At 42.9% G+C, this 25,532-nt stretch overlaps 1 protein-coding gene across 2 annotated transcripts in view; it reads right to left on the bottom strand.

Moving 5' to 3' along the window:
* The window catches only part of abca7 (ATP-binding cassette, sub-family A (ABC1), member 7), a 45,880-nt gene extending 28,487 nt beyond the window's left edge, over positions 1-17,393 (bottom strand). For both annotated transcript variants that reach the window (XM_031822533.1, XM_020480343.2), the window contains exons 1-15: positions 17,266-17,393; positions 15,162-15,264; positions 14,637-14,730; positions 13,404-13,545; positions 12,958-13,085; positions 12,675-12,796; positions 10,805-10,999; positions 9,984-10,076; positions 9,488-9,725; positions 9,091-9,230; positions 8,831-8,947; positions 8,319-8,510; positions 7,154-7,359; positions 4,212-4,388; positions 3,781-4,003 (exon numbers count right to left, since the gene is read on the bottom strand). In XM_031822533.1, the coding sequence (XP_031678393.1) occupies positions 3,781-4,003; positions 4,212-4,388; positions 7,154-7,359; positions 8,319-8,510; positions 8,831-8,947; positions 9,091-9,230; positions 9,488-9,725; positions 9,984-10,076; positions 10,805-10,999; positions 12,675-12,796; positions 12,958-13,085; positions 13,404-13,545; positions 14,637-14,730; positions 15,162-15,227 (2,133 nt within the window). In that variant the 5' untranslated portion in view covers positions 15,228-15,264; positions 17,266-17,393. The remainder of the gene's footprint in view (positions 1-3,780; positions 4,004-4,211; positions 4,389-7,153; positions 7,360-8,318; positions 8,511-8,830; positions 8,948-9,090; positions 9,231-9,487; positions 9,726-9,983; positions 10,077-10,804; positions 11,000-12,674; positions 12,797-12,957; positions 13,086-13,403; positions 13,546-14,636; positions 14,731-15,161; positions 15,265-17,265) is intronic.
* Between the last annotated feature and the right edge of the window lie 8,139 nt (positions 17,394-25,532).

Genomic DNA, 25,532 nt, shown 5'->3' with positions numbered 1-25,532 from the left:
GTACCATATTACGTATTGGATCACCAAAAAAAAAAAAAAAAAAACACGTTTTACATTACCATGTAGTTTACCAATTAAATGATCTGACGGAGATGTAGACATACTCGGTATACAAATCCCAAAGGATAGAAATGATATCACTCCAATACACTTTTATAGAAAGTTAGCAAAAATAGATAAGATCTTGCTACCATGGAAAGGAAAATACCTGTCTATTTGTGGAAAAATCACCCTGATTAACTCTTTAGTTATATCACAGTTTACCTATTTGCTTATAGTTTTGCCAACACCTAGTGACCTGCTTTTTAAATTATATGAACAAAAAATATTCAATTTTATTTGGAATGGCAAACCAGATAAAATTAAAAGGGCCTATTTATATAATGAATATGAATTCGGTGGGCAGAAATGATTAAATATTAAAGCATTAGACCGCTCACTAAAAGGCATCAGTCATACAAAAGTTATACTTAAATCCAAACTGGTTCTCTAGTCAATTGGTACGAATGTGTCATCCTATATTCAGGAAGGGCCTTTTCCCCTTTATTCAGATTACACCTGCTCACTTTCGGTTGTTTGAAAAGGAAATCATCTCCAAAATATCTTTATTTTTTAAACAAGCCTTAGAAAGTTGGTTGCAATTTCAGTTTAATCCACCTGAAAGGACGGAACAAATAGTACAACAAATATTGTGGTTAAATTCAAATATACAAATTGATTAAAAAAACTGTATTTATCAAAGAAATTTTTTAAAAAGGTATACATTTAGTGAATGATATCATAAATAGGACTGGTGGAGTTATGTCGCACATGCAGCTAACACAGACATATGGAAATGTCTGCTCTATCCAAAATTACAACCAATTAATTGCAGCATTAGGCAAGTAGAAGGGGAAAAAAGTAATGAACTTGTATGTCGGCCCTGTATTAAAGAACATAAATGGTTAAAGAAAAGTGTGATAAATAAAAACATATAATAATTTCATTTAAGAACCAAAAAACTGACAGCTGTGCCATATAAATGGCAAAATAGTTGGGAAGAGATTTGCGATGTACCCATTCCATGGCACATGGTTTATGAATTGATACGCAAAACAACGCCGGATTCAAAACTTCAAATTTTTCAATATAAATTACTATACAAAATTCTTGCAACTAATAGAATGTTATATATGGGATACAATCTTCCCAGCTCTGCAGATTCTGCTGTGAGGAGGCAGAGTCATTAGATCATTTAATTTGGTATTGTCCATATGTAGCTCATTTTGTGTCACAGGTCCATGAATGGCTGAAGAATTGCAACATTTGCCTAGAACTAACACTACAGATAGCATTACTGGGTGATTTGAAAAGCCATAGTCAATCAATCAATAATATAATAATTATTTTAGCAAAAATGTTTATTTTTAATTTACAATCTGTAGAAGCTATGAGAATAGGAAGGTTCAATTATTTTGTGAAGCATCACAGCACAGTTGAAAAATATATGGCAAGTATGATGATGATGATGTTGAGAGACAGATGGGAGGGGTTGAGTGGAGCTGAAGGGTGGGACTAATAACAAGATAAACAATGTAAAACATATGGGATCTGTAAAATGTATATAGGTTCGGAACTTTTGTGAAATAGCACAGTTACACATAGAAATCAAACTGGATGGACATCAGAAATAGAGGAAGGACTAAGAACAAACAAGAGAGAACTATTGTAAAGTAGACTGTCTGTAGAATGTGTATAAGATGTATGGATTGAAGGTAGAAGCAGAAGTGTTTATTAGTTTACTTCAATTGGGGGATCGGCGGAAGGGTTTGCGGGTAATAATAATAAAGGTATATTCTTTAAAAAAGTATGTATGTCTATATAGGTATGTGTATGTATATATATGCATGCGTGTATGGATATATATATTTACCCCAAAAATATGGGGGATTGGAAATGATGCAGACAATTACATTGGAAGCAACATTCTTTCCGCTATATTAAACTGATCCACCCTCTAGAGAAGAAAAAAAACAAAAAAAAAACAACAGTTAACCACCTAACTGAGGAACTCAATTTAACCTTGCGCAATACCCTAGATGCAGTCGCACCCCTAAAAACAAAAAAACATTTATCATAAGAAACTAGCTCCCTGGTAAACAGAAAATACCCGAGCTCTGAAGCAAGCTTCCAGATAATTGGAACGGAAATGGCGCTATGGAAAACTGGAAGTCTTCCGACTAGCTTGGAAAGACAGTACCATGCAGTATCGAAGAGCCCTCACTGCTGCTCGATCATCCTATTTTTCCAACTTAACTGAGGAAAATAAGAACAATTCCCCCAAAAATGTTGATACTGTCGCAAAGCTAACTAAAAAGCAGCATTGCTGAAGAGAGGATGGCTTTCACTTCAGCAGTGATAAATTCATGAACTTCTTTGACAAAAATATCATAATTTAAATCTGCGTATTCCTCCAAAGCTCAGCTGTCCTGAGTCTGCACAACTCTGCCTGGACCTAGGATCAAGGAAGACACTCAAGTGTTTTAGTACTATATCTCTTGACACAATGATGAAAATAATCATGGCCTCTGAACCGTCAAGCTGCATACTGGACCCTATTCCTACTAAACTACTGAAAGAGCTGCTTCCTGTGCTTGGCCCTCCTATGTTGAACGTAATAAATGGCTCTCTATCCACCGGATGTGTACCAAACTCACTAAAAGTGGCAGTAATAAAGCCTCTCTTGAAAAAAACTAACCTTGACCCAGAAAATATAAACAACTATCGGCCTATATCGAATCTCCCATTCCTCTCAAACATTTTTGAAAAAGCTGTTGCATAGCAACTCACTGCCTTCCTGAAAACAAACAATGTATACAAAACGCTTCAGTCTGGTTTTAGACCCCATCATAGCACTGAGACTGCACTTGTGAAGGTGGTAAATGACCTTTTAAGCCGAGGCTCTGCATCTGTCCTCGTGCTCCTTGACCTTAGTGCTGTTTTCGATCACCACATTCCTTTGGAGAGATTGGAAACCCAAATTGGTCTACATGGACAAGTGCTGGCCTGCTTTAGATCTTATCTGTCGGAAAGATAACAGTTTGCCTCTGTGGATGGTTTGTCCTCTGACAAATCAACTGTAAATTTCGGTGTTCCTATCTGGAGTCTTTCTCCTGTCTTATCCAGCATCCTGTGTGAATGCAAGTATGCTCTCTCTTTCTCAGAGGACCTGAGCTCTAGGACCATGCCTCAGGACTACCTGGCCTGATGACTCCTTGCTGTCCCCAGTCCACCTGGCCGTGCTGCTGCTCCAGTTTCAACTGTTCCGTCTGCGGCTATGGAACCCTGACCTGTTCACCTACCTGTCTCAGACCTGCTGTTTTCAACTCTCTAGAGACAGCAGGAGCGGTAGAGATACTCTATATGACCGGCTATGAAAAGCCAACTGACATTTACTCCTGAGGTGCTGACCTGTTGCACTCTCGACAACCACTGTGATTATTATTATTATTTGACCCTGCTGGTCATCTATGAACATTTGAACATCTTGGCCATGTTCTGTTATAATCTCCCCCCGGCACAGCCAGAAGAGGACTGGCCACCCCTCATAGCCTGGTTCCTCTAGGTTTCTTCCTAGGTTCTGGCCTTTCTAGGGAATTTTTCCTTGTAACCGTGCTTCTACACCTGCATTGCTTGCTGTTTGGGGTTTTAGACTGGGTTTCTGTACAGCACTTTGTGACATTGGGTGATGTAAGAAGGGTTTTATAAATACATTTGATTGATTGATATTAGACCACATGCCTTGAGCAGAGCAATGAGGAGGCCGGCGCTGACCAGGAAGGGCACCAGGCTGCTGATGAACCAGCTGACCCACAGCTGGCCTGTACCAAGCCCCATGATCCTCATGGTCTCCTTGAGCCGCGCCTCCTTTTCGTACACCACGCCCTTGATGATCATGGCCACCGAGTAGATCCATGCCAGCGTCATGAACAGGGGCAGCGAGCGGTTCAGCACGCGTAGGAAACTGGAGGAGTATGAGTTAGTATGGGGTAGTATGGGTGGGTAATAGATAGTATGTGAAAACGTTTCATAGAGCATGAAAAAAAGGAAAGTTAAGAGCGAGAGGAGGATAGGTGGGGGAAAAAAAGTTGATAAGGAGGTTGAGGAGGTTTTTAAATCTCAAAATAATTTTCCAGAGATCCTACCCAAATATGACTTAAAATCCTACTCACACGTCATCCACGTAGCAGGGGTAGGGCATCTGCTGGATGTAGAGGCCAGTGGACTGCTCCACACCACTCAGCACACGGGCCACAGCCCTCTCCACCAGGTCCTGTACGTACACAAAGCCCCCCCAGATGTAGCGCATGTCACTGAAGGGGTCCGCTGCTGGGCCCGGGTCCCAGAACCTGGGGGGGAAACATTCCCATGAACAATATATTGGTATTGTAATGCAGCAGCACCATGGTTGTATCTAAAGCAATAGTGGAAGTCTATCTAATAATTGTACCCACAATTATTTTAGGCAAGGGGCAACAGAGCTAGCCAGGGTTACCAGCCCTTGTTCTTTGTATCAGCAATTCAACTCAACTCAAAAGAAGTGGGCTAAAAGTCGGGTAAAAACTTTTGAAATCATCATCTGTGGCGTACCGCGGACAAGTCACCAGGTGGAAACTCGGCGAGGCCTGGTGACAGATGGAGTCTACATCACGCGGCAGTGGCTTCCTTTGCTTGACGTGCCAGGTTTCGACGGGTCCCCCGGCTAGTACTAATTGGGGCTGATTGAGGCAAAATTCTCCGGAACCCAGAAGGCAGTAACCTGGAAGAGGTCTTCTGGAGAAGACCGGTTTCTTTTCGTTCCTTTATCGTTTTAAATAAACACCATTGAAACTAAGGATTCACACTTGTGTCTGATCTGTGTAAACGTCTTCATCAAACCCCTGGTCTGTCACAAGTGGTGGAGAATATAGGCAAGTCTGACAACGTGGTCAGACCAGGGTTGAGGTTTACACAGTATCAGCATGGATGAGTTCGTTCGGGCCAACACGCGCAACAGGACATTCAGGAACGAACGCTGGAAGAACAGCGTCTACAGAGTGTCTGCCTGCTGGAGGAAGTCAGAAAGCTGCGAGGAGAAACACAGACCAAATCTCATCCTAATCAGTTCTTAATCAAGCGGAGGATGATTATGTCGAGACCTACCTCTGCACGTTCGAACAGACAGCACTCCGGGATAGATGGCCTATGGCCCCGTTCCTGTCCGGAGACGCCCAAAAGTCGTATTATGACCTCAACACCGAACAGGCGGCTAACTATGACTGTCTCAAGAGTGAGGTACTCAGCCGCTACGGGTACAGCCTGGCACGTAAGGCCCAACTGGTCCACAACTGGAGGTTCGTGACCGAAGCTTCCCCCCCGTGCCCAGATGAGCAACCTACTGCACATCACCAGAGCATGACTCCTAACCGACATAGCCACCCTCCCCGTTATCGACAAAGTGGTCATGGATCCCTTCTTTCGGGTGCTACCTTACAACATGAAAAGGGCGGTGAGCCTACGCACGCCTCAGACCTCGGACCTCTTGGGAGCCGTGGAGAAGCACCAGAATACTGAGGCCCTGCTGAAGGGGGTGCAGGCCGAGGCCGGGAACCGTCAAAGGGGACCCCGCCACTATTACTTCCCAATTCGACAGTCAGCCAGGCTAAAGGACTGCAGACCCGCGGAGAGACAGCCGGTTGGAGAGTCAAACATCCGCCGACGACCCCAGGTGGATAAAGACTAAAGGAGGTGTTTGAGTGTGGCGCCCGGGAACACCTCGCATGCAATTGCCAGTTCGAGAGGAGTCGATGCCATCAGCAGGCCACGCAATAAACTACGTCACCTCCTGTTAGGCCCACAGCGAACCACCAGCACCCAGCGAACCACCAGCACCCATAGTCTCGTTGAAAGTCAACGGTCATAACAGCCACATTCTGTTATGATTCCGGGAGTATGGCAACGCTCGTACAATTGCGACTGCTGGACCATCCGACCGACCGTGGTCTGTCTCATGTGTCCACGGCGACACCAAGCGGTATTTAACTGGGCAGGCCACCATCGTGATGCCACAATGGTGAGCTGCCAGATGGTGGTGGGTGCCGTACCCAAGTTGCCGGTACCCCTCCTCGTGGGACGAGATTATCCTCTGTTTGCGGCACTGTGGAGGCACGAGCTGGGGGAGAAAAAAAAACTAACAAAAAAAAGAGTACGACCCGGCGACCGATGAGAGCGGGGAACGACCTTTGCATGCATGGCCCGGAAGCAAGCGGTTGCCAACCCCGTGTCTACGGACCCGGAGTCGGATTCTGAGGGGGCAACGGAACCAACGTCACCTAGTGACCAACCAGAGGAGCCCATGCTCCTCCTCGAGTTTGAGGGACCTGCCGATACACCTGCCCTGAGCCCCGAAGGGACAGTTCGGGACCACCCAGTGGGAGGATCCGAACTTGAAAGCCACCGCGTCCCAAGTGATAACGGTGGATGGCCAGTTCTTCTGGGGAAAAGTGACTAGCGATGTCACTATTTACAAATAAAAAAATAACCTGTTGTATCAGAAGATGCATGAACAGGGGACATTCGAGGGGTGTTGTTGCTGCTGATGAACAGTCAAAACTGTTCTTTAGCTGGCCCACACTCATTTGTTGGGGGCACACCTGGGAATGGAGAAGACCCGGGAACGGATCACCGCCCGGTACATCACTGGGGCCAAGCTTCCTGCCATCCAGGACCTCTATACCAGGCGGTGTTAGAGGAAGGCCCTACAAATTGTCAAAAGACTCCAGCCATCCTAGTCATAGACTTTTCTCTCTGCTACCGCACAGTAAATGGTACAGAAGCGCCAAGTCTAGGTCCATAAGACTCCTGAACAGCTAATCAAATGACTACCCAGACTATTTGCATTGCCCCCCCCCCCCCGGTAGCCCCTGTATACAGCCTCGCTACTGTTATTTTACTGCTGTTCTTTAATTATTTGTTACTTTAATTTTTTACTTAACACTTATTGGTTAAGGGCTTGTAAGTAAGCATTTCACTGTAAGGTGAAATATTCAGCATGTGACAAATCTAGTTTGATTTGATGACCCAAAATACAACCAAAAGCACTGTTCATATCAAACATTCCCCTAAGTGTGTTTACCTGTCCTTGATCTTGTTGGTGCGTGCAACATCGTCGATGTCCATGCGGATCTTGTAGGTGACATGAGGGGGAAGACCGGGTAAAGACGTGTTGGGAAGGAGGAACACTATCCCAGCCCAGAACTCTCTCTCCTCCAGCAGCTCCAAGGCCCTGTCAATCATCTGTCCCTCTGTGGCAGCACCCTCCAGCTTGTTCAGGGAGAAACACTGAAGGATAAAAAAGGACATGAATAATGTTACAGTACAAAAAAATGTACAAGATAAACATAATGTAACTCAATGTGAGGGAATGGGTGAAGTTATACACGCTGTAATAAGTACATACACAATGGCTGAAATGCATCACCGGGGGCAAACTACCTGCCGTCCAGGACACCTACACCACCCGATGTCACAGGAATACCAGTAAGATCATCAAGGACAACAACCACCCGAGCCACTGCCTGTTCACCCCGCTATCATCCAGAAGGCGAGGTCAGCACAGGTGCATCAAAGCAGGGACCGAGAGACTGAAAAACAGCTTCTATCTCAAGGCCATCAGACTGTTAAACAGCCACCACTAACATTGAGTGGCTGCTGCCAACACACTGACTCAAATCTCTAGCCACTTTAATAATGTAAAATGTAAACAATGTATCACTAGGCACTTTAACCAATGCCACTTAATATAATGTTTACATACTCTACATTACTCATCTCATAAGTTTATACTGTACTCGATACTATCTACTGCATCTTGCCTATGCCATTCTGTACCATCACTCATTCATATCTCTTTATGTACATATTCTTTATCCCTTTACACTTGTGTGTATAAGGTAGTAGTTGTGGAATTGTTAGGTTAGATTACTCATTGGTTATTACGGCATTGACGGAACTAGAAGCAAAAGCATTTCGCTACACTCGCATTAACATCTGCTAACCATGAGATTGTGACAAATAAAATTTGATTTGAAACCACAACTGTAGACTAGTGAAGCTAACTCAGACACAATGCCAATGAGGACTTTAATTCAGTGGTAGAACAACTAAACTAATTAGACTAATTAACAGTTAAGTAAAAGTTACACTAATCATGGCCTTGACAAGCTCTTCAGAACCAGGGTTGGTGATCACCGATCTACAATACACAGCATAGATGATTGAGTAGGAGGAGGGGTAGCTACCTGGGTAACTTGAGCCAGAGTGGTGATGGTGTTGTTCAAGTCGGAGTACACGTCCAGCCAGGTAAGGGGCGCTCCTTCTTTCCTGGGTTCATTGGGCGTGGACAGGAAGCGGGCAATGCGCTTGGCTGTCCAGGAAGTGTTCTCCAGCTGCAGATTAACCAACACAGCCACCTCCGGTCGCCTCAGCAGATCCTGTCACACAGAGGAAGTGACACGGTTGGCCAAAGCTGCCAAATGAGGAGGATTTCAATGGCGAAGGCCAGACTAGAAATAGTACCACTCTCACCAGGGAGGCTCTTATTTCTAGAAGTTCTGGCTTGCTGGGTCCTATGGTATGGACTACTTGGCACTTAAGCAATGTTTACAGTAGGCTCTTCATATACACAACATACAATAATAGTGACCATGCACTTTGGTTGAGATGTCATAGCTATAGCCACACAGTATTCACGATGACATTTTCTTAATCAAGACGTTTCCAGGTTTGTTGGCATTTTTAATGTGTGCAGTACCTGCAGCAGCTGTATCTCCACACTACTCTCCATGTAGGTCTTGATACCAGGTGCCACCTCCATCCAGGCACCATTCAGCTCCTCTAGGACCTGCAGGTCCTGGAAGGTCTTGTTCACCTACGAGTGAAGACAGGGATCATAGAAGAAAACAGAAAAGATTTAATGATTTTTTTTTGTTACAGAGCAAAGAGAAAATTGGATAAACAATAAATACAGAGCGAATGGAATGAGTGTGAAAAGACAACAGAGGCTTGATGTACCTCTTTCATGACGTCGCGTACGGCAGGGGTGTCCGGTGTATACAGCAGTTTGCCAATGAACAGGGGCTTGATACCTCTCCACACGATGCGAGACAATGGGTTGGACTCCAGGCTCTGGATCAAGCTTTTACAGTACGGGGCTGGGAGAACCAACACAACACCCCTGTTAGGTAGGTTGTCGGCTCATCAGCTCACCACTTATTCTAAACAATACACCTTTTGAACGTACATCAATTCATCCACCATCCAAAAAGAAAACAAGTCGATCTAATTATCAAATCCCCTTTCATCCAAGATGATCTACAGTTATGCTAGTTTTGATTTTCATTAGTATTAGCTAATGCTATCACACATAAACCCTATAGATATCTAGTGAATTTTGAAATCTCTCTCTCACTGGTGACGTTGTCCTTGTCCATGTCGTTGTCCTCGGTGCCGTTCTTGCCCAGGAATGACTTGATGTCATTGTCCTCGTACCAGTTGAGTGAAGGGATCCTCTCGCCGCCCACCTCAGGGTGGCCACACATAATCCTGGAGAAGGCCCTGAAGCTCTCCCGCGGCAGGGTCGAACGGTTCTCTGGCGAGAGCAGACGCAGCTCCGAGTTCAACTCCCTAAAGCTAGCAAGAGAGGACAGCTAGAGGGAAAAAAGAGCAAGTAAGAGAGAAGAGGAAAAAGAAAGGAGAGAGCGAAGAAAGAGGGGAGATGCAACATTAATGGATTTTCCTGCAGGCAGGTGTGAAGCATAGTTTTGCTACTACTAAGTGAGAATGTGTTTTAGGCAGTGTCACAAAGCTATCAAGGCAGGTATTCAAGCTTGAACGGCTAATTACAGAAATATCAAATTCTCATTTACCTAAGAGATATAAAAGAGAATAGAAGATGGTATTCTTACGTCATCCATGAGTACTGCCAACTCCTTGGACACGGAGGTGACCGCTTGACTGATGACCCGGAGATCACCGGCGTTGGCCCTCAGTCTGTCTCTCTGAGGAAGGAAAGGAGAGCCAGGATTAACCTTAGGATTTAGCTCGATCTGTTGTCCACATCTAGAGACTCTGAAGATTCTATTGTGTGCAATGATATTCTATGTTAGTGTTAAGAGTATAATGCTACATTAGCACAAATGCTATAGTAAATTAGCTTTCTAAAAACCTTCAAACAGTTGTATTCCCCAATACAAATAAATTTTGAGCTCACCTAAACATTTCTAATTAAAGCCACATAATTGCAGAGGGTCCGCTCATATAATAATCCAATTCAAAAGTAAATGGCCAAACTGAACAAGCAATTTACTCCACATTTCTTATAGAATTCAGTGGATTATATAGGCCAGACTATTATTTTCCACTGCTTCTGTGAATTGAGTGCATATTTAGTAAGCGCTTTAATGTAGTCCCTGTACCAAAGAGTCTTTTGGAAGGTTGATAGACAGATGCTCTTAGCTTGTTCACAGCTAAGAACATGACACGCAGTTGATTCATTAACTTCATGCATACAGTACTTGATTCTTGGAAGACAATAACAAGCACCTGTTGTCAGGTAGAATTAATCTATAAAAGAGCAAGCAGACATACTATGGGACCCATTGTTATAGCATAGAAAAATACATTTTCTTCCAAGAGTGGCTGAATATTTTTGTACATCAAGTTAATTTACATGCACTTCGATAGGAAGTGAACAGCCACGGACAGAGAGTGTGCGACCTCAACTGACCGTGAAGAACTTGCTGAAGTCCAGCTGGGAGAGGAAGAGCTGCTCTGCTTGCTGCAGGGTGTCGGCTGGGATGGCACAGAGCTGGCTCTGCAGCTCTGCCATAGAATCCTCTTGATCTACAGTGAGGAACTGGCTCAGCACAGTGGCATTGCACACAATGTCCTTCAGCATCACCCCAGTGCCTGCCAGAGACACCTACAAATCAAATTGTATTGGTCACATACACATATTTAGCAGATGTTAATGCGGGTGTAGCGAAATGCTGTGTTCCTAGCTCCAAGAGTGCAGTAATATATATCTAAAATGTAACAGTTCACAAAAATACACACAAGCCTAAAGGAATATTTCTATATAATGGAATTAATATAGAAATATTAGAACGAGCAATGTCGGGAGAGGCATTGACTAAAATACAGTAGATACATATGAAATTAGTAAATATGCAAACATTATTAAAGTGACTAGTGTTCCATTATGAAGGTGGCCAGTGATTCCATGTCTATAGGGTAGCAGCCTCTAAGGTGGGAGGTTGAGTAACCAGGTGGTAGCCGGTTAGTGATGGCTATTTAACAGTCTGATGGCCTTGAGATAAACAGCTTCTATCAGTCTCTCGGTCCCAGCTTTGATTCACCTGTACTGACCTCGCCTTCTGGATGATAGCGGGGTGAACAGGCAGTGGCTCCAGTGGTTGATGTCCTTGATGATCTTTTTGGCCTTTCTGTGACATCGGGTGCTGTAGGTGTCCTGGAGGGCAGGCAGTGTGCCCCTGGTGATGCGTTGTGCAGACCGCACCATCCTCTGGAGAGCTCTGCGGTTGTGGGCGGTACAGTTGCCGTACCAGGCGGTGATACAACCCGACAGGATGCTCTCAATCGTGCATTTGTAAAAGTTTGTGAGGGTCTTCAGGGCCAATCCAAATTTCTTCAGTATCCTGAGGTTGAAGAGGTGCTGTTGCACCTTCTTCACCACACTGTCTGTGTGGGTGGACCATTTCAGATCGTCAGTGATGTGTACGCCGAGTAACTTGAAGCTTTCCACCTTCTCCACTACTGTCCCGTCGATGTAGATGGGGCGTTCTCCCTCTGCGGTTTCCTGAAGTCCACGATCATCTCCTTCATTTTGTTGACGTTGAGGGAGAGGTTATTTTCCTGGCACCACTCCGCCAGGGCCCTCACCTCCTCCCTTTACGCGGCCTTGTCATTGTTGGTAATCAGGCCTACTATGGTTGTGTCGTCGGAACATTTTATGATTGAGTTGGAGGCGTGTGGCTACGCAGTCATGGGTGAACAGGGAGTACAGCAGGGGGTTGAGTATGCACCCTTGTGGGGCCCCTGTGTTGAGGATCAGCGAAGGGGAGGTTTTGTTTCCTACCTTCACCACCTGGGGGCGGCTCATCAGGAAGTCTAGGACCAAGTTGCACAGGGCGGGGTTCAGACCCAGATCCCCGAGCTTGATGATGAGCTTGGAGGGTACTATGGTGTTGAAGGCTGAGCTATTGTCAATGAAAAGCATTCTTACATACTGTAGGTATTCCTCTTGTCCAGAGAGATACATGAGGTCAAGAAGATACCCAAAGACACAGATGTAAAACAAGTGGTCCCGTGTGGCTCAGTTGGTTGAGAATGGCGCTTGCAACTTCAGGGTTGTAGGTTTGATTTCCATGAGGGACCATTATGAAATTGTATACACTCACTACTGTAAGTTGCTCTGGACTGCCTGCTAAATAATGTAAGTAGGCGTGTATATAGTCAGGTTTATGTTCACAGCTGATTCAATTAGGGTTTTTCCTGTGCATATACTACCTTGGTTGAACTCATGAGATACTTTTAGCCTGACTGGTAGTCAATGTGTGGTTTACTGCAGTGCTTACCACCTGAAAGTTCAGGCGAGCCCTGAACAGCTGGTCTAGGGCAGAGGGAGACAGGCTGCCATTGGTCAGGAGAAAGTTGGAGAAGGTCTGATTGGCTCGCAGGTATTCTCCCACAGGAAGATCTATAACGCAAACAAAAAACATGAATCAGGACATAACAGGACAACAAAATAGCACAGACAGACAGACACTTCATTGTTTTCTCCTGTTTGAGACAATCCACAAAGAGAATTTGCGGACTACAATGCTCTGATCCGTATTCAGTCTCAAGACAGCCACATACTTGGCCAGGCGCCTGGCCTCTCTCCAAGTCTCCGTATAGTATCTAGAAGGTCCTGAAAGCCAGAAAAGGCTGTCTGGTTGCCACTGTAGGACAGGATTGTCTGGGAGTCCACTAAGAGTCGAGAGAGTCTGCAGGAGGAAAAAAAACACTTGGGGTGAGATAAAAAAAGATTTATGGATTTGTTGTTATACAATTAAAGCTTCATATCAAACAACTCAGTGGCATGCAGTAGGGTTGGAAGTCGACTCCAATTTAGTTTAAATAAAATGTTGAAATGTTCTGGTTCCAACACATGCCCTAAATCATTTACTTTAATTGTATCACATAATCTGGTTGAGAACACTTTTATCAGAACACATTGAAACAGAACTGGCACAAATCCCTGAAGTTCAACAACCACCAATTAAGTACTTTGGCCACACACAAATACACTGCAGTACACCCACATGGAGTTGTCAAAGTTGCCCACCCGCCCTGGGGTCTCCCCCTGAGTGGGGTTGTGGAAACAGGGGTTGTTGATGTTGCAGATGATCCCTTGAACCCATGGCAGAGTGCCTGCTGAGGGAAGTGCCTTGTTGGGGAAATGACCTGGAATTACACAAACACACACGTTAGCTGTGGGATTGGCCTGAGACATGCAAAACACTGTTGAACTGTTGCCCAGTTCCTGTGATAGATGTTGATGTGTGTGTAATAATCACACTCCTTTCAACACAGTAAGATTGGCCTCGTCTCTGAGATGTCTGTCAGAACATGGTTAATCCAATGAGTCCCACCTTCAAACCCCTTTTAAACATTGTGTGTTTGAACTAGACGATCAGAATCGCACATAGCTGCTTTCAAATTCACCACACAGTTGTCACTGACTAGTTGGATATTAATTTCCCACTGAGAAAACAATTTCTTTACTTACAGCTTTCATATACATTCATTTTTTATCAGGTTTTTGCTTTGGCTAACCTTATTTTTATTGACATTTGTCAATAAAGCTCATGAATGCAACTGTTTATGTCAAATTGTGTTGTGTTCTACTTGGTGCCCTGGTTGTCCTGAAAAGAAAAGGGTAAACCACTTCATTGTGAGGCTAAATATAAGGGCTGGACATGCAGATACATTTATTTGCTATTTTATTAGGATCCCCATTAGCTGTTGCAAAAGCAGCAGCTACTCTTCCTGGGGTCCACACAAAACAAAATAGACAAGAACAGATCAAAGACAGAACAAAATTAAAATTAAAAATTAAAAAAGGCACACGCAGCCTACATATCAAAATACATACACAAACTATCTAGGTCAAATAGATACATTTAAAGCCCATTTTTGCTGCTGTCTCAAGACTGATAGGATTCATGTGAGAGGCAACCAGTCATGATGTGAACCATGGACAAATGTAAACACTGAGATTGAGCTAAAATACATACAATGTTATGACTGAAATTGACCCACTGCATGACAAGAGTCCACAAATAAGCAAGACGACGATCAAGAGCAGAACAGGCTGGAAAAAGTCTGGCGGCACCCAGAATCACTCTCACCTAGCTAATCAGCTTATGTGGTTGGCTGGAAATTTCTGAGGCAGGGAGGGAGAGCTTAACCTGTGTGTTACAGCAGAGCTGGTAGGCAGTCAACACGAGAGCAACACTGTCAACACAAGAGTAGACTGACTGATGGGCACTCACATTGGCTCTGTTTGTAGGGAGGATGAGAGTGACGCACTGAGATGAGGATGAGGAAGAGGAACAGAGGCCAGACCAGCTCGATAATCAACTGGACCTGGAGGGAGGGATTACATCATCACACACATTAGGCTAATAGTGGCTAGTAGCTACCACTGCCTTTGATGCCTGCCTTATGTTAGGAGTCTTAAGACAACAGATTGCACCTGTAGCTTAATGGTCAAAAAGGCCTAATTAATTTGTGAGGTTACATCATGGATATCAATTTCATTCATGATTTTTAAAGGGGACATGGTCAATAGGAACATTAGAATCAGAAGTGGTACATAGAGACATGTTGGCTTTACATAAGTGGGACACACATACATGTTTGCTCTTTATAACAAGTGGTACATTGAGACATGCTGTCTCTTTATAAATGGTGGTACATAGAGACATGTTGCCTCTTAATATCCTAATTTCATCTGTTAATGTGATGTAGGGCCAACTACTGCTACACCACTGAACACGTGCCAGTTCAGTTCCCACCTTGTTCCTCCTGCGGTAAGTGATGTTCTTCCAGAGCAGGAGCAAGAGCTGAGTCCCGATCCCCATGTTGTGCTGCAAGGTGCTACCAAGCCATAGTGCAGCACTATAGGAACAAAACATGAGGGAGAGCAGTTGGACACCTGTGTCTCGACTAAAAAGTATTTTCTGACCAAAGAAAATTAACTAAACAGCAGCAGTGTGAGCACCTCCACTTTGAAATTTAAAATTAGCAGAAAAATTGGGATATTTGTTATCTTAACATATTCCTTATTGCCACAGTACATGGCTAATTCAGGTGCAGACGGGAGCACACTATCCTGTAAGTCCCACATCCTCACAGGACACTGATAGATCACGACAGGCCAGCTTAATCCAGACAAACATTCTCTTTTAACAAACATCTGTACTTCACAGATGCAGTGTAGCTTCAGTTGGAAAACTTTGAGTAATGTCATCTAATGCGGGATAAATATTTAACAAAAACAATGAAATAGCATGAAGATGAGGGTACTATGCTATTATGTCACAGAGGAGAGAACATTAATCTGCTCAGGACTCCCCCTAGGTTGATCCTGCAATCCTCATTATCCCAATTGGTTTACGTGATTCTGAGATTTCTAAATGAACTTTTGCTCAACAAATGCTTCCACGTCTTATCATTTGTTGATAAACAGCATTATGTCATCTAAATGAATTCACCAGCAAACAAGTGTGATTTCACTTGCAAATTCCCCTCACTCATATTTCATAGGCCTATCCCTAGTGCCAAGCTATTATGTGTGCATTCATCTGTGTACAACGATGCACTTTATCCACAGTAAACCTTTATAACATGCTCACTATCATAATGTGCAAATAAAAAAATACAATACATGCTCAATAAGTTCCTTTTCTTTAAACACCTCCATAACAACCAGATCAAAATGGTAAGGCTGATGTCAGACATGGAATTGACTATATCAAACACAATTCAATTGAGAACCCAGATGGGGCCTGGAGGAATGACACTAGTAGAGATGGAGATACTCTATTGAACCCTGACCTGTTCACCTACCTGTCTCAGACCTGCTGTTTTCAACTCTCTAGAGACAGCAGGAGCGGTAGAGATACTCTGAAGGACCGGCTATGAAAAGCCAACTGACATTTACTCCTGAAGTGCTGACCTGTTGCACCCCCGACAACCACTGTGATTATTATTATTATTTGACCCTGCTGGTCATCTATGAACATTAAAACATCTTGGCCATGTTCTGTTATAATCTCCACCCGGCACAGCCAGAAGAGGACTAGCCACCCCTCATATCCTGGTTCCTCTCTAGGGTTCTTCCTAGGTTCTGGCCTTTCTAGGGAGCTTTTCCTAGCCACCGTGCATTGCTTGCTGTTTGGGGTTTTAGGCTGGGTTTCTGTACAGCACGTTGAGATATCAGCTGATGTAAGAAAGGCTTTCTAAATCAATTTGATTTGAAATTTGATTTGACTAGAGGTCGGGAAGACAAATAGGCCTACTTAAACCAACCTGGTTTACCCCCATAGAGAATATTAACTGACCTGGGCTTAAATTAAATACTGCACCCTAAAATGAACAAGAGAGACATTACTAAATGTTTGACAATGGATGACAACATATTTTGAAAGTATTCTCAACATTTCACACAATTTGGGCTACACACCTGAGAAAGAACGTATGTCAACAACATGCCATACCAGGCAATGCTACACAGCAATCATTCAAATGTAGACTAACACGTTCATTACTAATGAATTAAATTCCAATTAAAGGTCTTAATTAATCAAATTATAACTAAATTAAATGTAATAATTTACAGGGCTATATACCAGTGTTATTCATTCAAACAAGTCAGCAAAACTGTTTGTTAAAAAAAACAATAAAAGCAGACAAATAATTATGTAACATTAAAATAAATGACTGGTTTTACACGTTAACATAGCTACAAAAATGGACAGAATATAACAATTGTACATGCTCTTCTCCCAAAGTGATGCTAACGTGTTTGGGATAAAGCAGCCTACGCAGTATTAAGGACTAAATTAGGTAATTTAGCCGAAAGAGAGGCATCCCAGGACAATAATGTAATAGGCTCACCTTTCGCATGAAAGAGAATATTCCTATTTATCAGTGTATATGTACCAAATAAGTATTTTCGATAACCGCATTGACGTAAACTGTGTGTGTGTAGCTCATGTGTTTGTAATTGGAGATTAAATCTTCAGGCTGCACGCCCACTGGTGGATGTTTATTGGCTAAAGGAGGATTATGACAGAGGTTACAGAAACCGGTTTCCTGTCTTATTGGTTGCAACACCGTCAATTCTACCGCTATTTTGGTACACAAATGAAGTTGATTGGCCAGGAGTATGACACGTACAGTGTTACACAAGGTCGATTACTACTACATAATAATGGTCTCTTTCAGAATGATCCATAAGTATTACCCTGCGAATCATTACCCGAAGAAACTTAAAAAATACATTCATATTGATTGCACTTTTTTGTGGAGCATCTATAAACAGTTTCGCATTTATCTTGGCATTGTCTACATGTAAAACAATTATGGAAAGATATTCACAGTTTTATAATTGTTAATATTCTTGTTGACTTTGTTTTTTTTAATGGGAGAATGTGCTGTTCGGTTAGGTAGGGGAATACAAAAGGTAGGGGAATACATTTTTAGGTGTAGAATAAAGCAATATAACCCAACATTTCAAAACTAAAATTGAGACATGTATAGACGGTTTAAAAATATTTTAGAGGCAATATACATTATTCATTTTAATTGTAATTTTTTATTTAATTTTATTTCACCTTTATTTAACCAGGTAGGCTAGTTGAGAACAAGTTCTCATTTGCAACTGCGACCTGGCCAAGATAAAGCATAGCAGTGTGAACAGACAACACAGAGTTACACATGGAGTAAACAATTAACAAGTCAATAACACAGTAGAAAAAAAGAGACAGATACAGTGTGCAAAAGGCATGAGGAGGTAGGCGAATAATTACAATTTAGCAGATTAACACTGGAGTGATAAATGATCAGATGGTCATGTACAGGTAGAGATATTGGTGTGCAAAAGAGCGGAAAAGTAAATAAATATAAACAGTATGGGGATGAGGTAGGTAAAATTGGGTGGGCTATTTACCGATAGACTATGTACAGCTGCAGCGATCGGTTAGCTGCTCAGATAGCAAATGTTTGAAGTTGGTGAGGGAGATAAAAGTCTCCAACTTCATTGATTTTTGCAATTCGTTCCAGTCACAGGCAGCAGATAACTGGAACGAAAGGCGGCCAAATTTAAATTTTACCTTTATTTTACTAGGCAAGTCAGTTGAGAACAAATTCTTATTTTCAATGACGGCCTAGGAACAGTGGGTTAACTGCCTGTTCAGGGGCAGAACGACAGATTTGTACCTTGTCAGCTCGGGGATTCGAACTTGCAACCTTTCGGTTACTAGTCCAACGCTCAAACCACTAGGCTACCCTGCCGCAAATGAGGTGTTGGCTTTAGGGATGATCAGTGAGAGACACCTGCTGGAGCGCGTGCTACGGGTGGGTGTTGCCATCGTGACCAGTGAACTGAGATAAGGCGGAGCTTTACCTAGCATGGACTTGTAGATGACCTGGAGCCAGTGGGTCTGGTGACGAATATGTAGCGAGGGCCAGCCGACTAGAGCATACAGGTCTCAGTGGTGGGTGGTATAAGGTGCTTTAGTAACAAAACGGATGGCACTGTGATAAACTGCATCCAGTTTGCTGAGTAGAGTGTTGGAAGCTATTTTGTAGATGATATCGCCGAAGTCGAGGATCGGTAGGATAGTCAGTTTTACTAGGGTAAGATTGGCGGCGTGAGTGAAGGAGGCTTTGTTGCGGAATAGAAAGCCGATTCTAGATTTGATTTTAGATTGGAGATGTTTGATATGAGTCTGGAAGGAGAGTTTACAGTCTAGCCAGACACCTAGGTACTTATAGATGTCCACATATTCTAGATCGGAACCATCCAGTGTGGTGATGCTAGTCGGGCATGCGGGTGCAGGCAGCGAACGGTTGAAAAGCATGCATTTGGTTTTACTAGCGTTTAAGAGCAGTTGGAGGCCTCGGAAGGAGTGTTGTATGGCATTGAAGCTCGTTTGGAGGTTAGATATCACAGTGTCCAAAGACGGGCCGGAAGCATACAGAATGGTGTCGTCTGCGTAGAGGTGGATCAGGGAATCGCCCTCAGCAAGAGCAACATCATTGATATATACAGAGAAAAGAGTCGGCCTGAGAATTTAACTCTGTGGCACCCCCATAGAGACTGCCAGAGGACCGGACAGCATGCCCTCCAATTTGACACACTGAACTCTGTCTGCAAAGTTGTTGGTGAACCAGGCAAGGCAGTCATCAGAAAAACCGAGGCTACTGAGTCTGCCGATAAGAATATGGTGATTGACAGAGTCGAAAGCCTTGGCAAGGTCGATGAAGATGGCTGCACTGTACTGTCTTTTATCGATGGCGGTTATGATATCATTTAGTACCTTGAGCGTGGCTGAGGTGCACCTGTGACCGGCTCGGAAACCAGATTGCACAGCGGAGAAGGTACGGTGGGATTCGAGATGGTCAGTGACCTGTTTGTTGACTTGGCTTTCGAAGACCTTAAATAGGCAGGGCAGGATGGATATAGGTCTGTAACAGTTTGGGTCCAGGGTGTCTCCTCTTTTACAGATCAGCCTGAATTAAACAAATTACAGAAAATACACATCAATATAAATACAAAACGCAAGCAAAAAAACACATTCATCAGTAATAAGGTCCTCAGTCAGCTTTCTGAATTACCCTAGAGGCACCAAAACTTCACATTTAAGAACATTTTGAAGATTGCACCTTATTTGTGGAACAAGAACACTAAAAGCTGATTTACCTAAATCAGTAGAGGCTAAAGGAATTTCCAGAGTTAACCATCCCTGAGACCGTGTGTGGTAACTCATATGTCTAAAGTTTAGTAAAGATATTAGGTACAGTGGGACTTTTTGTAAAAGGGCTTTATAAATGAAAACATAGCAATGTATCAACCTACGTGACATCAAAGAGGGTCACCCAACTTTCTGGTAGAGAATGCAGTGAGGAGTACTAAAATTGTTGCCCGTAATAAAGCGGAACGACATTTATTGGATATTTCAAACTTTTTTAACAAATCAAAAACTGAAAAATTGGGCGTGCAAAATTATTCAGCCCCTTTACTTTCAGTACAGCAAACTCTCTCCAGAAGTTCAGTGAGGATCTCTGAATGATCCAATGTTGACCTAAATGACTAATGATGATAAATACAATCCAACTGTGTGTAATCAAGTCTCCGTATAAATGCACCTGCACTGTGATAGTCTCAGAGGTCCGTTAAAAGCGCAGAGAGCATCATGAAGTACAAGGAACACACCAGGCAGGTCCGAGATACTGTTGTGAAGAAGTTTAAAGCCGGATTTGGATACAAAAAGATTTCCCAAGCTTTAAACATCCCAAGGAGCACTGTGCAAGCGATAATATTGAAATGGAAGGAGTATCAGACCACTGCAAATCTACCAAGACCTGGCCGTCCCTCTAAACTTTCAGCTCATACAAGGAGAAGACTGATCAGAGATGCAGCCAAGAGGCCCATGATCACTCTGGATGAACTGCAGAGATCTACAGCTGAGGTGGGAGACTCTGTCCATAGGACAACAATCAGTCGTATATTGCACAAATCTGGCCTTTATGGAAGAGTGGCAAGAAGAAAGCCATTTCTTAAAGATATCCATAAAAAGTGTTGTTTAAAGTTTGCCACAAGCCACCTGGGAGACACACCAAACATGTGGAAGAAGGTGCTCTGGTCAGATGAAACCAAAATTTAACTTTTTGGCAACAATGCAAAACGTTATGTTTGGCGTAAAAGCAACACAGCGCCATCACCCTGAACACAGCATCCCCAATGTCAAACATGGTGGTGGCAGCATCATGGTTTGGGCCTGCTTTTCTTCAGCAGGGACAGGGAAGATGGCTAAAATTGATGGGAAGATGGATGGAGCCAAATACAGGACCATTCTGGAAGAAAACCTGATGGAGTCTGCAAAAGACCTGAGACTGGGACGGAGATTTGTCTTCCAACAAGACAATGATCCAAAACATAAAGCAAAATCTACAATGGAATGGTTCAAAAATAAACATATCCAGGTGTTAGAATGGCCAAGTCAAAGTCCAGACCTGAATCCAATCGAGAATCTGTGGAAAGAACTGAAAACTGCTGTTCACAAATGCTCTCCATCCAACCTCACTGAGCTCGAGCTGTTTTGCAAGGAGGAATGGGAAAAAATGTCAGTCTCTCGATGTGCAAAACTGATAGAGACATACCCCAAGCGACTTACAGCTGTAATCACAGCAAAAGGTGGCGCTACAAAGTATTAACTTAAGGGGGCTGAATAATTTTGCACGCCCAATTTTTCAGTTTTTAATTTGTTAAAAAAGTTTGAAATATCCAATAAATGTCGTTCCACTTCATGATTGTGTCCCACTTGTTGTTGATTCTTCACAAAAAAATACAGTTTTATATCTTTATGTTTGAAGCCTGAAATGTGGCAAAAGGTCGCAAAGTTCAAGGGGGCCGAATACTTTCGCAAGGCACTGTATAATGAAAGATAGGAACGTCGACTGAATAATCTGCTTTCTATTATTTAGCGAGAGGCAGGACCTATAGAAGCCCATTTTTATTCTCAGTTTCTTAACTAACTCATCAATATGCTTTTAAAAGACACCTTTTCATATATCAAGATATTTGTAAGCAGGGACACGATCAACATGGACACAATCCAAAGTACATATGCTTAAATAAGTTATTTTTAAACGCTCTAGAGAACATATACATAGTTTTACCTGCAATCAATACTAATTTCAGGTCAATAAAGTTGTTCTGTAATACAATGAAGGCAGACTGCAGTTTAGATAGAGCCTGGTTAACCATGTGGGCAAAAGCATACACAAGTGTCATCGTCATACAAGTGCAGGTTACAATTTTTACAGACTAACAATACAGACTTATGTAAACAGTAAAAAGTACAGGACCCCGAATCAACCTCTACAGGACACATTTCTTAATATCCAGGAAACCTGATTTAACACCATCAGTAGATACACATTGAGTTCTGTCAGGTCAAAAGCCTCTGAATTAGCAGTGAGTGACAAACAGTATCGAAAGCCTTTGACAGGTCAATGAAGAGGGCAGAAAAATGTTGCCTTTTATCCATTCATCATTTAGAACTAGGAACACAGCAGAGATAGTGCTATGACCTGGTCTAAAACCCAACTGCTGTACATTTAGAATACATTTCAAAGATAATAAATATCTTAGCTGAGAATGAATCAAGGAGTCTAATATTTTAGCTAGGCAAGAAAGTAGAAAGAGTGATAATTATTTAGGTCACCACCTTTGTGAAGGGGGAGTACATGGGCCGCCTTCCAACTTTGGGGATAGTAGCAGATATAATCGTCAGGTTAAAAATATGGGTTAATGTTTCAGCAATCGGGGGCAGAGCTGCAGCAAAAATGGATCAATCATATCTGCCCCAATGGATTATTATTATTATTATTTACATACATCTTAAGCAAGGCATCTAGCACATCACAGAAAACAGTGATTTACTAGATGATGAGGGGTTAACTGTTGAGTCAGCTATAGGCTGGAAGTGGGAAGAGCAGTAGATTGACTGACCAAGGTCAATTAAACCCCAGTTTCTCTCAAACAAAAAGCCTGGCGAGATAAAGTTATGATTAAAAGCATCAGTTATCCAATTCTTCTCAATTATGTTGACAGAGTCAGACATAATTTTCTTAAGCAGGGAAGAGGAATGTGTACTCTTCAGTGCATTTACTGTTTTCCAAAATTTTGCAGGATCGCCAGAGATTAAAAAGTAGATTGTTTTAGCTTTCTTAAATCGAGATAGTACATCTGTTTCTCAATTGTCTGAAAATAGTTTTTGGGGTTCTATACAGAAAGTGTGTATAAAACCTCTATAAATTATATTTATAATTATATGACAATATTTTATGTTGGCAATAATTCTATTACACAATTTCTGATATATTACATTCCTTACTTTTATCTTCCTGCATAAGTAAAATCAGGATTATGATGACTGCCATTCATTCCTATTAGACTGGTTTGGATTTCTCGCTGATCAATATGGCTGCCATTGTCCCCCCAATTCTGGAACTTTGAGGGTTAATGGCATAGCCAATTCTACCTCTATTTTGGCACACAAATTAAGCTGATTGGCCAGGAGTATGACAGGCAGTGTTACACAAGATCGACTACTACTACTCAATAACAGAAAAAAATAGAGGTAATTTTAGGTGTAGAATACGGCAGTATAACAAATAGCCCAACACTTTGTTTTTTAGACACCTTCCTATCAAACAAACAAACAGTTATGACGTATTGCATACGCACATTCTTCAACAGGAATTCTGTACACTAAAAATAGTTGGTACTGCAATAACTGATTTCAAAAGTGGATTCAATATTCATCAACATATTTAGTTCACTATTCCGCAAAGTTTTGCTATTGTGTGCCCTTATAAACTCGGCAAAAAAAGAAACGTCCCTTTTTCAGGACCCTGTCTTTCAAAGATAATTAGTAAAAATCCAAATAACTTCACAGATCCTCATTGTAAAGGGTTTTAACACTGTTTCCCATGCTTGTTCAATGAACCATAAACAATTAATGAACATGCACCTGTGGAACGGTCGTTAAGACACTAACAGCTCACAGACGGTAGGCAATTTAGGTCACAGTTATGAAAACTTAAGACACTGAAGAGGCCTTTCTACTGACTCTGAAAAACAGCAAAAGAAAGACACCCAGGGTCCCTGCTCATCTGTGTGAACGTGCCTTAGGCATGCTGGAAGGAGGCATGAGGACTGCAGATGTGGCCAAGGCAATAAATTGCAATGTCCGTAAAGTGAGACGCCTAAGACAGCGCTACAGGGAGACAGGACGGACAGTAGATCGTCCTCGCAGTGGCAGACCACATGTAACAGCACCTGCACAGGATCGGTACATCCAAACATCATGCCTGCGGACAGGTACAGGATGGCAATAACAACTGCCCGAGTTACACCAGGAACGCACAATCCCTCCATCAGGACAATCCCTCCATCAGTGCTCAGACTGTCCGCAATAGGCTGAGAGAGGCTGAACTGAGGGTTTGTAGGCCTGCTGTAAGGCAGGTCCTCACCAGACATCACCGGCAACAATGTTGCCTATGGCCACAAACCCACCGTTGCTGGACCAGACAGGACTGTCAAAAAGTACTATTCACTGACGAGTCGCGGTTTTGTCTCACCAGGAGTGATGGTCGGATTCGGGTCGAAGGAATGAGTCGATGCCTGTACTCTGGAGCGGGATTGATTTGGAGATGGAGGGTCCGTCATGTTCTGGGGCGGTGTGTCACAGCATCATTGGACTGAGCTTGTTGTCATTGTAAGCAATCTCAATGCTGTGCGTTACAGTGAAGACATCCTCCTCCCTCATGTGGTACCCTTCCTGCAGGCTCATCCTGACATGACCCTACAGCATGACAATGCCACCAGCCATACAGCTCATTCTGCGCGTGATTTCCTGCAAGACAGGAATGTCAGTGTTCTGCCATGGCCAGCGAAGAGCCCGGATCTCAATCCCATTGAGCACGTCTGGGACCTGTTGGATCGGAGGGCGAGGGCAATTCCACCCAGAAATGTCCGGGAACTTGCAGGTGCCTTGGTGGAAGAGGGGAGTAACATCTCACAGCAAGAACTGGCAAATCTGGTGTGGTCCATGAGGATATGCACTGCAGCTGGTTGCCACACCAGATACTGACTGTTACTTTTGATTTTGACCCCCCCCTTGTTCAGGGACACATTATTCCATTGCTGTTAGTCACACGTCTGTGGAACTTGTTCAGTTTATGTCTCAGTTGTTGAATCTTATGTTCAAACAAATATTAACACGTTCATTTTGATGAAAATAAATGCAGTTGACAGTGAGGACGTTTCATTTTTTGCTGAGTTTATTTGCCAGGTACTGACCTGTAATGACCAATGTGGCCAGGCCATATTCCTATCATTGGAATGATGCAGGGCGCAAGACAGCATTGACAGCCTCTCATTACTGTCCAGTCCAGCTCTGTCACTGTGGGGTCAGGCTTGAAACTTATTCAAAATAAGATCCATACATTGAAGAGAATGCACCACCATACTGATACTCACACGTATGAGTATTCTAAGATGTTGATATGTCACAGGTTAGTCTGCACCTTTTTTGTTGTTGTCAATATTTGGATTAAATATAAAAAACTGTAGAGGTAGAGCAACAAGA

Source organism: Oncorhynchus kisutch, linkage group LG4, assembly GCF_002021735.2.
Source record: "Oncorhynchus kisutch isolate 150728-3 linkage group LG4, Okis_V2, whole genome shotgun sequence".
NCBI classification, from domain to species: Eukaryota; Metazoa; Chordata; class Actinopteri; order Salmoniformes; family Salmonidae; genus Oncorhynchus; species Oncorhynchus kisutch.
The sequence above is the reverse complement of the archived record's forward strand: the minus strand, read 5'-3'. Positions and strand labels throughout refer to the sequence as shown.